We start from the raw sequence: 16,126 nt of genomic DNA, 5'->3' as shown, positions 1-16,126 counted from the left end.
ATTTCAGAGGCAATGCTGCTGCTTTTTTCCTGTGAGACACAATCCTTTGGCTTCGGCGCAACTAGGTGCTCCCACGAACCGTTTTCCATCCTAGAGAGAAATCCAGGCTCGCACTCGGGACCAGCAAGCAGAGCCGGCAGCAAGCAGCCGCAGGGACCCATTTAGGTCAGGCCCGGGGGTGAGGTTAGGGAGCCCGGGGCCGGCCTCGTTTACATTTGAATTTCCCTGAACGGTCAGCAGCGGGAGGCGGCGCGGACCCGCCCCGGAAACCTCGGGCTCTTTCCCGCCACTTGCAGGCCCGGCCCTTCCAGGGATCCCTAGAGGGCCGGCACGACAGCCGGCGGGCGCTGGGCTCCGGGCGGAGGAACGAGCAGTTCGGGGCGCCCCTCCCCACCACGCCCAAGCCGGAGCGCCAGGCCGACGGTTGCCCGAGGGTCAAATTTTGAATTTCCAGGCCGGGCCCACCCCCCCGGGAGCCGCAGGGGCGCGCCGCCCGCTCGCCATTGGCCGGCGGCGGTCACGTGGCGCTCCGCCATGTTGAGGAGCGCGGACCGTGCCACCTCCGCCCCCCGCGCCTCGCCTCCTGCCCGCCCCTCGCCTCCCTCCTCCCGGGCCCGCCCGCCGCTCGCAGCAGCTCGAGAGGAAACAAAGTGCAGCGGGCGGGAGACTCGCGTCCGCGGCGCGCACCCTCTCGGCCTCGGGGCTGCCCCGGCCTCTTCCCGCGCGCGTTGGCGAGTGTGCGTGTGCACTCACAAAGGGCGTCTGGCCGGCGATCGCTCCCTCCGCCGCCCTCCCGCTTCGCTCTTTGTGCGGTAGCCCCCGCCGGCCTGCGGTTTGTACCTTCGATCCCGCCGCCCGCCATGGCGACCGCGACCCCCGTGCCGCAGCGGGCGGGCAGCCGCGCCAGCGCCCCCTCCACGCCGCTCAGCCCCACGCGCCTATCGCGGCTGCAGGAGAAGGAGGAGCTGCGCGAGCTCAACGACCGCCTGGCCGTCTACATCGACAAGGTGCGCAGCCTGGAGACGGAGAACAGCGCGCTGCAGCTGCAGGTGACCGAGCGCGAGGAGGTGCGCGGCCGGGAGCTCACCGGGCTCAAGGCGCTCTACGAGACCGAGCTGGCCGACGCACGCCGCGCTCTCGACGACACGGCCCGAGAGCGCGCCAAGCTCCAGATCGAGCTGGGCAAGTTCAAGGCCGAGCACGACCAGCTGCTGCTCAAGTGAGTACGGGCTCGATCGTCACGCCGCGGGGCTCCGGGGCGCCATCGGGCGCCGTGCTTCGGGGAGGGGGGCAGCACAGGCCGTTGTGTGGTGTGTGTGTGTGTGTGTGTGTGTGTGTGTGTGTGTGTGTGTGTGTGGTGGGTGCCTGGTCCCTCCGAAGGGGGCAGGACCCCCGGTGTCCTGAAAGCAGAGGGGGAGTGTAGTGATTTAGAGCTGGACAGGGGTGCCTTGGAGGGTACTCGGGTTGTAGAGACCGTGGGGCCGTGGCTATTCTAGGTGGCTGTGTCAAATGCGGGGTCTGGGACTTGACCTCGGACCCCAGATCCCCCATCTGCAGGCCCCGGGTGCGGGGAGCTGGTGCCACTGCGCGCGCTCGAGTGCGCGCCCCGGTTTCCGGCGGGTGGGAGACAAAGCATCTGGTGGGTTTGCTGGGCCGGGGCGGCTGGGCCCGGTGGACTCGCCAATCGCCAGAAGAATGAATGAGTTCTAGGCGGGCGGAGGAAGGGGAGGGACCGGCCCCGAGCGTCCGCGGCTCCCGGGGGTGGGTCTTGCTTTGGCGCGCTCAGTCTCGGCCCTGTGACATTTTGCCAGCGTTCTGCGCCTGCCTTCCCCGAGCGGGAAGGGCGGGGACTGAGCTGCAAGCCTTTGGCCTAGGGCTAGCTGGGTATCCTAGCTGGAGAGTTTGCTTTGCTGTAGGATGTCCTCTCGTGGCGCCTGGGTCCTCGTGTGCCCTGAGCACCAGATTCCTTAAACTAGGCTTTCGTAGGCCACGGGCGTCAAGCCTTTGAGTCGCTTCAGTCCTATAAAATAGTCATTTTCCTAGAGACTGTGCTGCGGACCCACAGCCTGCATACGTGCGGTGTGTTGTGCAACCAGCAGGCCACCGACGATGTGTTTGAGTGAGGGAGAGCCTGTAATCCTAGTGGGAATTGTGTTTTCAGCCCGGGGTACACCTTTGCTGTCCTTTTCATGGTTTTCTGATGGGTAAACCGTGTAACTCAGTTGTGTGCAACAAGTGCTGCTGTCAAGCTTTAGATTTAGAGATTTGCTAAATTTCAGTCTGGAATTCATGATCTTTTTTGGGGGGGGTGGGTGAGGTGTCTGATTCAGATTTTGACCGTTTGTCCCGGGATAGCTTTCTGTACGTACCTGACTCTCATTTCCCCGACTCACTTTTTCTTTGGGAGTGTATATACTGCCTTATCAGATATTTTAAAATGACTTGTAAAAACGTATGTGGTAACAATAAAACAATATATAGGTTGGTTTAGAATGAACATTTACTTGTTTCCCATACAAAATGTTCCTCTGATGTCCAGGCAGGTTCTTGGGGTCAAGTAATACTTCCATGGTAACCAGGATTCTCAGGCTTGCACATCTATAGCATGTCTTCACTGCCTTTACCTCACTGTTTTAAGTGTATGGGTGTTTTGCCCCCATGTATGTCTGCACCACGTGTATTCCTGGTGCCTATAGTGGCCAGAAGAGGGTGTTGGATCTTCTGGAACTAGAGTTACTACTGACCACGTGGGTGCTGAGAATGGAACCTGGGTTCTCCCTAGGAGCATCCACAGTGCTTCTATCCGCTGAGTCATCTCTCCAACCCTGTTGTTTTTTTGAGACAAGAGTCTCATTTCACTGTACAGCACTGGCTGGCTTGGAGTTCTCTGTAGACCACGCTGGTCTCCAGATCACAGAGATCCACCTGCCTCTGCCTCCTAACTGGAATTAAAGGCGTATACTACTATGCCCAGAGTTTTGTTGTTGTTGTTGTTTGTCCCTCTCTTCTTTTTTCTCTCCCCTCTTCTTTGAGATGGATTTTTCAGATGCTGAAACTGGTCTTCATCTCCTGAACTTAAGCAGCTGTCCCTCCTTACTCTTCCCCGGTGTTGGAACTAAGTAAGGCCCAGTGTCTGTCTTTGGAGCTATGGCTTCTATTTCTGTTTCTTGGATTTACCAACACTTAGGACCATCTTTTGAAATGACCACCCATTCACTGATACTGCTTTCTCTGTATCTTTTTTTTTAAAGACAGGACCTCAACTACATAGTCTTGCCTTGCCTTTTGAGTTTTTAGTGCTGGGATTAAATGTGTGCCTCACCTTCCAATTTTTTTTTCTTATTGTATTTTTTCAAATTTTATGTGTCTCTGCTTGTAAATCTTGGTGATTATGGGGCTGAAAAGATGGCTCAGTGGTTAAGAGCACTGGCTTCTCTTGCAGAGGACCTGAGTTCAATTCCTGGCACCCACTTGGCAGCGAACGCCTGTCTGTAACTCCTGTTCCAGGGGATTCCATACCCTCACACAGACATACATGCAAACAAAACACCAGTGCACATTAAAGAAAAATCTTTGTGGTTAGTATGTGTATCACTAAAAATAAAAAAAATCAGGGCCAGCCCGTGTCTTGGATCCATTCTCAATTTCAGAGATGTTGAAATGTTAAATAGATCAGACATCTGGTATGTACCAGTTACTGTTTTGTGTGTTGAGGTCACAGATTAAAAAAATGAAAAATACATAATGTCTTAATTTTAGGATATAGCAAACAAACAAAAATTGTGTGGTCTGAGGCATTTTGATGCTGGGGCTCTCTGATAATCTTTCTGGAGGATATCATTGGAGATTTGCTACACAGCAGTAATACTGCCACCTGGCGGACAGTAGTTGTAAATGTTATGGATCAGTCACATGTTGGCTTCAGCAGGATTAAAAAGTGAAAAAATAAAACTGAATTATTTATGTGTTTTAGAACAAAGGGTATAATTTAGGTGGTAGCCAATGAAAGGAGAATAAAGTTGAGCAGCAAAGGAATAGTACAGTCAAGACATGCCTATCTGAAAGACGGCAATTCAAAGTGTTCTTTTGAGGTGTCAAGTAGCATCTTGTGTTTATGTTTTTCTAAATTTGTGCCACATTATATATACTTGAAGTGTCAGGATTAGGTGTATTTCTTTTTTTTTTTTTTTTTTTTTTTTGGTTTTTCGAGATAGGGTTTCTCTGTGGCTTTGGAGGCTGTCCTGGAACTAGCTCTTGTAACCAGGCTGGCCTCGAACTCACAGAGATCCGCCTGCCTCTGCCTCCTGAGTGCTGGGATTAAAGGCATGTGCCACCACTAATTAGGTGTATTTCTAACAACACACCAGTGTTAGTTTCCTTTGGAGTCTGTCATGTCTTGTATAGTTTTGTTCTTCAGTTGTTTATTTTCTTTCTGACTGAAAAACCAAGTTACCTTCATGTTTTCGGGCCCTTTGAAGACATTTAATCACAATATCTATAATACAAATCTACATTCCTTTTTGTTTGTTTGTTTTGTTCTTGTTTTTTTTTCCTGAGGCAGGGTTTCTCTGTGTAGACCAGGCTGGCCTAGAACTCATAGAGACCCACCTGCCTCTGCCTTCCAAGTGCTGGGGTTGAAGTGGTGTGCCACCACAGCCTGGCACAAATCTACATTCTTTCCTTGAACTCTGCTGTTTGTTTAAGACAAGGCATCAGTCTTTATCTCTGCATGACCTGGAACTCGGAGAGCCTGCTTCTGCCTCCTAAGTGCTGGGATTCAAGGTGTGCTAATCTACATCTTGCTTGGGAGCTCAGTGTTTTTTTGGGGGGGGTGGAAGAAGGGGGCTCAGTGTTTTTAAGATGTCTTGTTGGCTGATACATTGGAGGTTATGATCCAGTTTCCTGAATCATATATTTTCGTTTGTTTTCTTTACTCAGTTGGAGACCACCTTTTAAGTAACTTATGCAGGAAGGGCGCCAGGGAATTGTCCGGGTGTCTGAGAGTAACTCTCATTTGATGGGTAGCTGGGCAAGATTATTTTAACGTTTTATTTGAGTGCATAGAAAGTCATTTGCCTTGGTCTTGTAGCATTCATTGCTGCTTGTGTTGGATGCTGTAATTTCTTGTTGGCCCTCTGTCTAGTGTGCTCTCTGTTGCTGTGAAAAGAGGACAGGGACCAGAAGCAACTTGGAGGGGAGAGGGTTTATTTCACCCTGCATGTTACAGTCCCTCCTGGAGCCAAGTTAGGGAACAGGAATTCAAGTGGAAACATGGAGGGACACACTGCTTGCTCACCTGCTGGTCTGCTCTTCAGGGCTTGCTCAGTTTGCTTGCCCTCATTCTTGACCAGGGTGGCATGCTCCCAGTGAGCAGGGGCCTCCCACATCAATCAGAAATCATGAAAATGCTCTCAATTGAGATTTCCTCTTCTCTGATATTTAAGTTTGTGTCAGGTTGACAAAACATTAGCCACCACACTGTCTTCTCATCCCCATTCTTAGAAAACTTGGAAATTTTGTTGCAGTTTCTGAAATTGCCAGCCTTTGGGTCTCAGATAGTCTCTCACGTGACCTTGCTGTTCAATCTTAAGTCCTTTCAGTTGGAAGGCTTGCTTTTCTTATGGTTTAGTTCTTAATGGTATTCAGCTTTGGGATATACGTGTTGCCACAGCCCTTTCTGTACTCCATTTTCTCCTGCCCCCCCCCCTTTTAGGAATTGGCTCTGTAGCCCAGGTGCTGACAGAGCAGACATGCCCCACTCTTCCTTTTTCTTTTTTACTGGGAAATTACCTGAAGTCTTTTCCAGCTTGATAATGACATTAATTTTATTTTTTGAGGTAGGATCTCACTATATAGCCTTGACTGGCCTGAAACTCACAGCGTAGAACAGTCTGGCTGGCCTTGAGTTTACAAGGATCTGCCTGCCTCTGCTTCCCAAATGCTGGGATCAAAGGGTTGTCACAGCCATCCTATTTATTATTAGTGTTTGTGGGTGGGGATTGTGGATGTGATTCTAGGGCTACTGTGTGGAGGTCAGAGGATAATTCTGAGGGCACTGTTTCCCCTGGGTTCTGAAGGTTCACTTTGGCCAGATTTGCTAACAATCTTTTATCATCCGTGCCATCCCACCAGCCCAATAACCAGCCCCCCCCCCCTTTTTTTCCGGTTTTTCGAGACAGGGTTTCTCTGTGTAGCTTTGGAGCCTATCCTGCATTCGCTCTGGAGACCAGGCTGTCTTCGAACTCACAGAGATCCGCCTGCCTCTGCCTCCCGAGTGCTGGGATTAAAGGCGTGCGCTACCAACGCCTGGCTCAGTTTCCCTTTTGAGATAGGGCCTCACTGGGTCACCTTGGCTGACCTGGAACTCTATGTAGAAGAGGCTGAGATTAAAGGCTTGGGGTGCCACCATGCCCAGAATATACTGTCCTGTCCTGGGAGAGGGATAATGATAGTAGAGTGACCCATCATTTTTTAAATAAGTTACTTTTGAACAATAAAGGAAGTGTAATTTGGAAGATGAAAAAGGATTGTTTTATTGTTGGTTTTGAGTCCATTTGGCTCTTGAACTTGTTTAAAAATAATCTGCATTTTTATTTTGAGCCAGTGTTTATAGAGTAATTACCATTTAGGCAGACATTAAGGAAGCAGTTGTGGAGTTTAAAAGAAAAATCACCTTTGGTTCCTTAATATATGACATACCTTAGACAAGAATTCATGGGTCCAGGTGTTATGGGCACCTGTGATGACTCCGCTTGGAAAGCTGAGCCTGGAAGGGTTCAAGTGTGAAGTCAGTGAGAGTAATTGACAGACCTTATCTCAAAAGTCTCCCAAATCAAAACACCAAACAACACCCTCTCACCAAACCAGATCAAATCCTAGAAACATTCATGGAAATTTCCAGATCCTCAGACAGGCTAGTCTAGGTTCCAAGACAAAGTTACTTGAATTCAGTACAACTCAAGACAGGTCTTTAACACGTGGGCTTTGATGGCTAAACCTTTCAAACTGATGTGAAAGTCCAGGGAACAGACCCTAAGTAATTAGACTGTCCAAACCCTTCCTTCCTATGCTTGCAAAGGAAGACTGGGAGAAAGATACCTGTTGGGATTATTTGTATAATTAAGGGGATGAGACGAGACTGTCTTTTGGCGTACTCAGTTTCAAGGAAGTACACATGGAGTGAAGGATACGGCATAATGAAAATATGCTACTGAGTCCTGTTCCTCTTTGAAGTCACTGGCTTGTTGTGCTCTTTCATTTGTCTAGATATTACCTCTGATGAGCCTGAGTTAAAGGACTACCGAGCACACACGGTGAGAATGAGCCTCAGTCATTAGCTGGTGACAGGCGCCTAAGAGGATAACCTCATTATTTCTAGGCTCCAAATGGCTCCCAAGCAGTGTTACCCCTCCCTTTCAGTATTCTGAATGATAAAGAGATTAGATTATGCTTTGACTATCATACTTGGGGATTTAAAAAATATTTTGAGGGTTGACAAGAAGGCTCAGCAAGTAAAGGAGGGCCTTTCTGGTCAAGTCTGATGACCTTAGTTCAATCCTGGAACTCACGGTTGTAGGAGAGGACCAACTCCTGAGAGCTGTCTTCTGGCCTCCACACATAGGCTGTGGCACACAAGCATCTTCGATCATATACACATATAGTAATGAAATGAAAAACTATACAGAAGAGGCTTTCTTTCTACTGTTTCTCTGAGGAGGCAGGTCTCTGTCTCTGTCTCCCCGCTTTCTCTTTCCCCATTAAACTTTCTACATTAAAAAAGAAACTAAACAAAAGGAATGAAAAAAAAAATACAGCTCAACACCAAGTAGAACATTGAAACTACCCGTCTGCTCCCTAGAATTAAGAGTTCTGAGGGCCTGACATGGTAGTTCATACCTGTAATCCTTGGGTTTAGGCTGAGAGGCAGGAGGAACACTTGAGTTTGAGGATGGACTTCGTTTGAGAATTTGTACCAGGGAAACAAACCATGGCCAGTGAGGTGACTCAGCAGGTAAACGCACGCACTTCCTGAGTTTGCTCTCCAGAGCCCATGGTAGGAGAGAACAGACTCAAAGTTGTCCTCTGACTTTACCCCAACCCCATCTCCCACCCCAATAAAGCATGTTAAAAGATAGAGAAAATGTTAAAAGTTCTGAAGAATTGTGTGTATGACAAAAAAGAATTGTGTGTATGGTATAGTATAGGCAAGTAATGTTTTCTTATAACACTTTTTTGGTGCAGTTTTACCTGGCCGTAAATGTGTTCAGTGCCACGAATAAGCATATTTTACAGACAGCTACGACAGGATAACCTGTAATGGCCCTGTTGTTAGCTATGACCAAAGAACGAAACTTTGCACTGACTGAAGCCAGCCAATTTCTCAGAGGCCAGAGAGTGCCATGAACATCCAGGAGCCTTCTGGCAAACAATATCAGGTTACTGGTTAAATGTTTCCTAATTTGCTGGTTAAGTATTAGCCACTGGGAAGGGCATAGCCGTTTTACCAATATTTGGTCTTACTGGCAGTGGCTAAGTTTCTGAAAAGTTGATTCTAATTCTTGGCACATTTATGTTCATGGTGTTAACAGAGAGCAAAATCTTCCTGTCTGCACTGGAATCAAAGTCATTTGTGCTCCGGCTTTGGTCATAAGGCTTCCTCAGCTAACCTGCTTGCTTGGTCTTAAAAATGTCCTGTTCCCGTTGCTTTCACATCATTTGGATCTGTTGATATAGATAGTAGAATCGGGGAACTTTTGCTGCTGCATGGAGCATCTGCACTCATCAGCTGGTCCAGTAGATAGTGGACAGTTTGGGGGACTTGCGTCTCCTGTGATAACTGGACAAAAGGCAGACGTTCACTTCCCTTCTGGTTCTGTTCTGGTGGGCCCATAGAAGCTTTACAGATGCCAAGCTGTAAGCTCTGTGATAACTTTTTGCTGATGTGAGGAAATGAGGCTCTGAGGTTGTTTTGTCTGGGGTTACGGAGATGAATGGACGGTGGAGATGCGGTGGTGGGTGCTGTCTAACAGCCTGCTCTGGGTTTTTACACTCTGTCTCATTTCATCACAGCAGTGCTGATCTGTATGACTTTGCTGGCTTCCTGACAGGAAGCAGTCTCACAGAGCACTGACATCTGACATTTGGACTAGAAATCTTACAGGACAGCTGGCTTTCAGGGCCAGGAGGGTGCTGCTTTTGGCAGTGGTACCAATGGTGTGGTTTCCATGGTGCTGATAGTGTAGTGTTCAAGGAGGTAGTTTTGGATTCGTTAGGAAGGCACAGTGATCTAACTGCTGTTTGAAATCCTGAGGGTGTCATCTGCTAAGTAGGTGAAGCTGAGCCTGGAGAGGTAGCTCAGTGGTGAAGATGGAGACTGCAGATCCAGTTCTACTCCTAGTACCTACTTCAGGTGGCTCAACCGCCTGTAACTCCAGCTCCAGGCAATCCGACACCTGGCTTACTTCTGTGCTCATACTCACAGACACATACATAATTAAAAAGAAATCTTTCAAAGATCTTAAAAATTAAAAACACTTTTATGTGTATGGGTGTTTATGCACCACATGCCTGTCTGTTGCCAGAAGAGGGTGTTGGATCTCTAGGGCCTTGGGGTGTAGATTGTAAGCTGTTGTCTGGGTGTTGGGAACCCTGTCGTGAGCCCTGATCCTCTAGAAGAGCTGCCAGTGCTCTTAACCACTGAGCCATTACTATATTCCCAAATACAATAATTATTTTCTTCTTAAGAAATTGGTGAAAGTAAATTAGTAAGGTTTCTTTCCTCTTTCATACAAAGCTGTCTTCCTACTTTACTCAATGCCTTAATAATTTAAAAGAAATTAATACCAGTCTAAATCTTTAATCCCACCACAGAAATGTGCTTCCATTTCGTATTCAGCACACACTGGAACAGATCTATGTGCTAAGTCTTTGCAGCAGGTGGTGGGAACAGATAATGGGGTACTGTCCCCATTATCATATTGCTTAAGGTCTAGAGTGGGAGCCAGAAGGCCAGCATTTTAGTATTGTGATGCAGTACAAGGAATAAATGCCGTGCCAGCAGCAGCCTAGAGAAACACAGCTGCCATGTAGGAGTCTGGGGAGGTGGTGATGTCTAAGTATTGGGTGATAAAGAAGAGTTCATTTCTCAATTAAAAAAATTAGGTTGCAATTGCTCCGAGTACCAGAAATTCATGTATCTTGAGGTGTATGAGTAGAAGGTTGAGGAGGATTGGATCTTTGAGGGACCTCTTAGAGGAGTGACATGGGTCTGGCTGTGTTACTTTGATAAAAAGACAAGGAACTAACGAAAGTAGGCATTGGACCTAAGGTTGTCAGGAAGGAGGGAAGGTGGATCTAAGAGATCGTGGGGCGCGTGGGTTTAGGAAGGATAGTGGGGTGGCCACTCTCCTGTGTAGTCATGTCAACCAGGGTTGGCAGAGATTGCTGGGGAAGGAACTCTTGGGCAGGGTCCTGCTCTGGGTGATTGTTGGACTGTGAGGTGGAGATGTGTGTCTGCTGCAGTTTACAGTTCTGAGATGCTGGAGGTGAGGAGGAAGGTGGGAGAGACTCAGTGGAGACTATCTATAATCAGAGAAAAAAGAGCTGTCACTGAACAAGATTTTGGGGGAAGGTTTGAATAAGGACTAAAAGTATCTGTTGTCTTTGGTGCCTGACAGATGGTTTTTATTGTGGGGAGAGCCTGGCATCCGGGAAATGCAGTGGAGCAAAGCCACCAGCTTCATTCAAGGCCGGTGAGAGGATACAGGCCATGGGTTAAGCCAGAGAGTGTTGGCAGCAAAGGGAAGAGGCCTTTAAGTTTACTGTGGTGGTGCTTGAACCAGAGCCTTGCATATGGTGGGGCGGGTGGCTGGGCTAGTGCTGTGTGCGAGATGTCTGCATGTATGTTCGTTACATGATGTGTGTGGGTACCCTTCTGCCCCCCATCCCACCCCTTACCTGACAGGGTTTCGCTGTGTAGCTTTGGAGCCTGTCCTGGAACTCACTCTGTAGACCCAGGCTGGCCTTGAACTCACAGAGATCCACCTGCCTCTGCCTCCCAAGCCCTGGGATTAAGGGCGTGTGTGGGTGCTCTTTGTCTGCGCTTGCACTGGCAGATACCAAAGAGAAAGGACTGTTCTACCTGTTCCTTACTCCTTTTGAGACACTCTTTGACCGAACCTGGAGCTAGCCTGATGGCTAGCAAGCCTGGTGACCCCTCACCCTGTCTGCCCCTCACCCACAGTACTGAGGTTACAGGAGTGTGCAGCTGTTTGCATGCTGGAATCTGAACTCTGCACACCAAGTATCTTAGCCACTGAGCCATCTCTCCACCCAACCCTCAGGAAACATTCCTTTTTTATTTTTATTTAGTGATTGAATGTTTTGTCTGCATGTGTGTCTGTGCACTACACATGTTTCTGGTGCCTTCAGAGGCCACAAGAGGGTGTTGTGTCCCTTGGGTTATAGATGGTTGTGAGCTGCCATGTGTGTGTTTGCTGGTGTTGAACCCAAGTCCTCTTGAAGTGGACAGCAAGCACACTTGAAATGGGCTTGAGCAAACTGGGACTTGTTCTACCTAAGTAAGGTTCTTCCTTGGTGAGCTGGTTCCCTTACAATGTGTCTCCCACAGCTTGTCTCTATCTGATGCATACCTGACTTGATGTCTCCTAACGTGAAAGCAGTTCTGAAACCTTCCTTTACAAGGTTCCTCACGGTATGGTTGCTCCTTTCTGTTTTCCTTTGGGTGTCTTTCACTTTTAGCAGGTCCCACTCACTCGGTTCAGTGTTGCTTTAGTTAGGGAAGACTTCCCTGACTTCTCATCCAGACAGTGATGAATGTGCCTTGAAAACAAGCCACCTGACCATCTGGAGTGGGCACATGTGTGTGAGTATGTGAGTGTAATTCACATTACCTTCATTTGCTCTTCTGGCCTTTACATCCACGTGTGAATTGCATTATTGACTGGGTGTTAGGTAGTGACGTTGAGTTCTCCCATTCTGCTTTCTCCGCACACCTCCCATAGTCTTAGATTTTGTAGGTCCACTTACATCTGTTGCAAATACTTCTGTGATGGTAGCTCATGTGACTAGTAGTTAGAGAAATGATTTTCTATATTAGTACATAGTTGGCTGTCTACACCATCAGGATGCAACTGAAAATACACACAAATGGCATCTATACTAAACATGTAAGGACTCTTACCCTTACCAAATATAGTAGAGCAGTGCTTTTCAACCTTCCTAATGCTTCGATCCTTTAGTACAGTTCCTCATGTTATGGTGACCCCAACCATAAAATTATTTCGTTGCTGCTTCATAACTCTAATTTTGCCACTGTTATGAATCATAGTGCAAATACCTGTGTTTCCCAGTGGTCTTAGGAGACCCCAAAGTGGTCATAGCCCACAGGTTGAGAACCACTATTATAGTAGAACTGTTTGATGGCATTCATATTGTCTTAAATGTTAGAGGTAATCTAGAGATGATTTAAAGTATAGAGGGTAGTTGTATATTATATGTATATATAAAAACATACTACTTTAGAAGGGAGTTATTGGCTTTGGTTATTTGTGTAAGGGGGTCCTGGACTGAGGAGAGATGTTCTATGGTTCAGCTCCAGTCTCACTTAGTCTTTTCCTAATTTTAACTTGATTTGGTGGAATTGTCTTGCTTCTTACTGGATTCTGCATATTCATCACTGGACAGTTTATTCTGCCATCAGTGACTTTAGCAGCTCTGTGTTGTACTCTTTGGGCACCAGAGACGACCTTGCTGTTGGGTATTTGTGTATTATACTTTAATTGCAGGGAAGTTCATTAGGTTTCCTCATGAGAAGCGTTGTGTGTGGCCCATGTCCCTTTCTCCTGCACAGTACTGAGAATTATCAGTAATACTGGAGTAGACTTACATTATCATGAAACTTGAGCCTATTATGAAATAAGATTATTTGGTTTTAGGAAAGCAGATTTGTTTACTTTAGGAACCTGGTCTCTAGTTGGTCTTGGACTTGGAGCAATCCTCCTGCTTCAACCTCCTGAGTGCAGGATTATTGGCCTGACAGGGAATGAGGATTATTGCAGGAATAAATTTTATTTTTTTTAAAGTTTGGACTGTAGATAATAGAGGCATGAGGATTCTGAGCTCTGATTATGAATAAATCCCTAGGACATTATTGGTTATGTGAGTGAATACACCAGTGTCAGTGGAGTGCAGCTGCCTCCGACAGCTGTTGAGAGAGCTTTGTGGTGAATTAGAACAACAAGAAGGCGAGTCCAGGTCGGCTTGGTTTCCAGCGATTTAAACAGGCTCTTTTTGTGCTGCTGGGCGTGGTGGTGTGCATCAGGTGATTTCTGAGTTCAAGGACAGCCTGGCCTACAAAGGGAGTTCCAGGACAGCCAGGCTACGCAGAGAAACCCTGCAAAACAACGAAATGTTCTTGTCTTGTGATGATTGGAAATAATAGTTTTGTGTAGAATGATTTGGATTATGGCTACAAGTGGAAAGTTATGTTTCCCCTTCATCCAAAATTGTTGAGTAAGAACAATGATGTTTTTCTCATTTAGCAAACATTTTTGAACACAAATTTTTGACCTTGTCCACATTTGTGCATATATAGTACTGTAAAAGCCTTAGGCTAATTTCATGTACATTTAGTATTTAGAAATTAATATTACACCTTTTTTCTTAGATATGGCTATTCTACCAATCCAGACATCTATAGTTTAGGACTTTCATTGTTCATTCTTTTGTTGTTGGTTTTGAGATGAGGATTCAGTATGTAGCTGTAGCAGGTCCTGGACTTGCTTTGTACAGTAGACTAGCTGCCTTTTTAACCTGTGTCAGTTTGTTGATTGCTGGAGCTTTGGGATTACATGCCCCCACCCCACACTTGACATAAAGTCATACTAGCTTAAGCTGGTCTTGAATATGCCACCCTCCTCCTTCCTCAGTATCTTGAATATTAATGGTGAGAGAGAGAGAGAGAGAGAGAGAGAGAGAGAGAGAGAGAGAGAGAGAGAGAGAGAGAGAGACAGAGGCTAACCTCCAGGGTCTTAATGCAGGAGCTGTCAATGATGCTTCTGAAACAGGGTCTCACTGGGATCTGAGGCTTGCCAAGTAGGCTAGGCTAGCTGAAGAACCCCAATCCAAGCATTTTTCTAGGTCTTGGCCTAAAGGTGACTACAGACTTTGCCGAATACTAAATGGTTTAGAAATTGTTCGTTCTTTTGTAGTGTGCTACTGGTCAAACTAGAAATTTCACTTGGGTGAGCATTTCTGTCAGGTGTAACACTAGACAGGAACATGTTAATAGAAGGACAATTACTTCCTAACACCTAACTAAAGCTTTTCTGTAATGAGCTTCTAATTAGGGTCATTTAAGGAATTTACCATATATACATAATTCGGGCTGACTCTGAACTCCGGAATCCCCACCCTCAGTGTTCTGAGTACTGGGGTCATAGGTGAGTGCCACTTACTACACTTCTCTTACTATGATTTAAGTGTTTGTTCCTGGAATTCGGGCTGACTCTGAACTCCGGAATCCCCACCCTCAGTGTTCTGAGTACTGGGGTCATAGGTGAGTGCCACTTACTACACTTCTCTTACTATGATTTAAGTGTTTGTTCCTGGACTTTGGTCTGTTGGTTGTTTTTTTTTTTTTTCCTGTTTGTTTCATAACAAAATCTTGGTTCTCCTTCTAATTGGCCTAAATTTTTTCAAGTGTTTATTGTTATGGCTGGGCATGGCTAAGTATACCAGTGATCCCAGCATTTAGGAGGTGGAGGCAGGAAGATGAGTTCATAGCCTGACCTAGTCTGACTATACTCATAGTATGAAATGTCAAGAATGCCTTTAACCTCAGCACGAAGTTCGTGACCAGCTTGGTTTACAGAGTGCTTCAGGACAGCCAAGGCTCCACAAAGAAACAAAAAAGAAAAACAAAAAAAGGGAAAAAAGAAACCAATATATATTAACATATTATATATAATATATATATATATATATATATATGAGGAATATATTATATATGAGGAATACATATATATCTCTCTCTATATATAGAGAGATATATATGAGGGAAATATTTACTGATCTGATAGGCTTACTAGTTTACCACTAGGTGGCTATTATTGTCAAATAATAGGTCCTGAATGATTTTCTGATGACCCATTGAGTGTGTGTGTGTTACTTTGGTTTCTCTGTAAAGTGTCTGAAGGAACTTTTTTTGACTTGTTAATGAAGGAACATGTGCATATCTGTAGCATTAGATTCATGTGCTGAATTGAATTGAGAACTCTACGATCTATCTGGAGGTAGAACTAAGCTGATCAACAGCACTGAGCAGATCTGCGTTCAGCCTTCATTGCTACTGTCTAATAACTTTGGATTCCTATGGATCCTTGACAGTGTCAGATGTGTCACCCTGTGCTTAAGTGATATAGTGTGTTTCAGGATACCAGCCTGCAGCTCTGAGCTTCCACGATGTGGAACACATGAACTTTCCACGCCATATTTAATGAATGAAAAATATGAAAACAGTTAGAAACCTGAGGCAAGATTATGTTCAGACTGTTAACCCACTGACTGAATGGCCTCTGCATGCCCTTGGCATTGGCCACTCATTTGAAACAAAACTCTCTGACTGATGGCTCTTTTATGGAGATGGGTGTAATCTTAACTATATTTTCATGATTCTTAACTATATTGGCATTGGCTGGGTCAGAGGGAGGACATTTAGGGAAGTGAATTCAGAAATGATAAAAGTATGGCAGTGGGTTTTTTTTTTTTTTAAGACATTTTCTGCATGATGAGAGATTTTGGAAGGCATTATTTTGGTACTGCAATTGCACCCTGAGCTTTGTGTTTGTCAGGCATGTACTCTATTGCTGAATACTCCATGGCCTCAGAGTCATTTAACAAGACCATTTTTTTTTTTTTCCCCTCGGTGTAGCTTTGGAGCCTATTCTGGCACTCGCTCTGGAGACCAGGCTGGCCTCAAACTCACTGAGATCTGCCTGCCTCTGCCTTCCGAGTGCTGGGATTAAAGGTGTGCGCCACCAACACCCGGCCCTAACAAGACCATTGTTATCTACCGGTTTTCTGTATAGGAAATTCAGGAATTACA

At 46.3% G+C, this 16,126-nt stretch overlaps 1 protein-coding gene across 1 annotated transcript in view; it reads left to right on the top strand.

Moving 5' to 3' along the window:
- The first annotated feature begins 661 nt into the window (after positions 1–661).
- The window catches only part of Lmnb1 (lamin B1), a 39,754-nt gene continuing 24,289 nt past the window's right edge, over positions 662–16,126 (top strand). The window contains exon 1 of the mRNA XM_027400930.2: positions 662–1,219. Within this exon, the coding sequence (XP_027256731.1) occupies positions 861–1,219 (359 nt within the window). The 5' untranslated portion in view covers positions 662–860. The remainder of the gene's footprint in view (positions 1,220–16,126) is intronic.

Source organism: Cricetulus griseus, chromosome 2 (genome assembly GCF_003668045.3).
Source record: "Cricetulus griseus strain 17A/GY chromosome 2, alternate assembly CriGri-PICRH-1.0, whole genome shotgun sequence".
NCBI lineage: Eukaryota > Metazoa > Chordata > Mammalia > Rodentia > Cricetidae > Cricetulus > Cricetulus griseus.
This window is presented reverse-complemented; position numbering and strand designations above follow the sequence as displayed.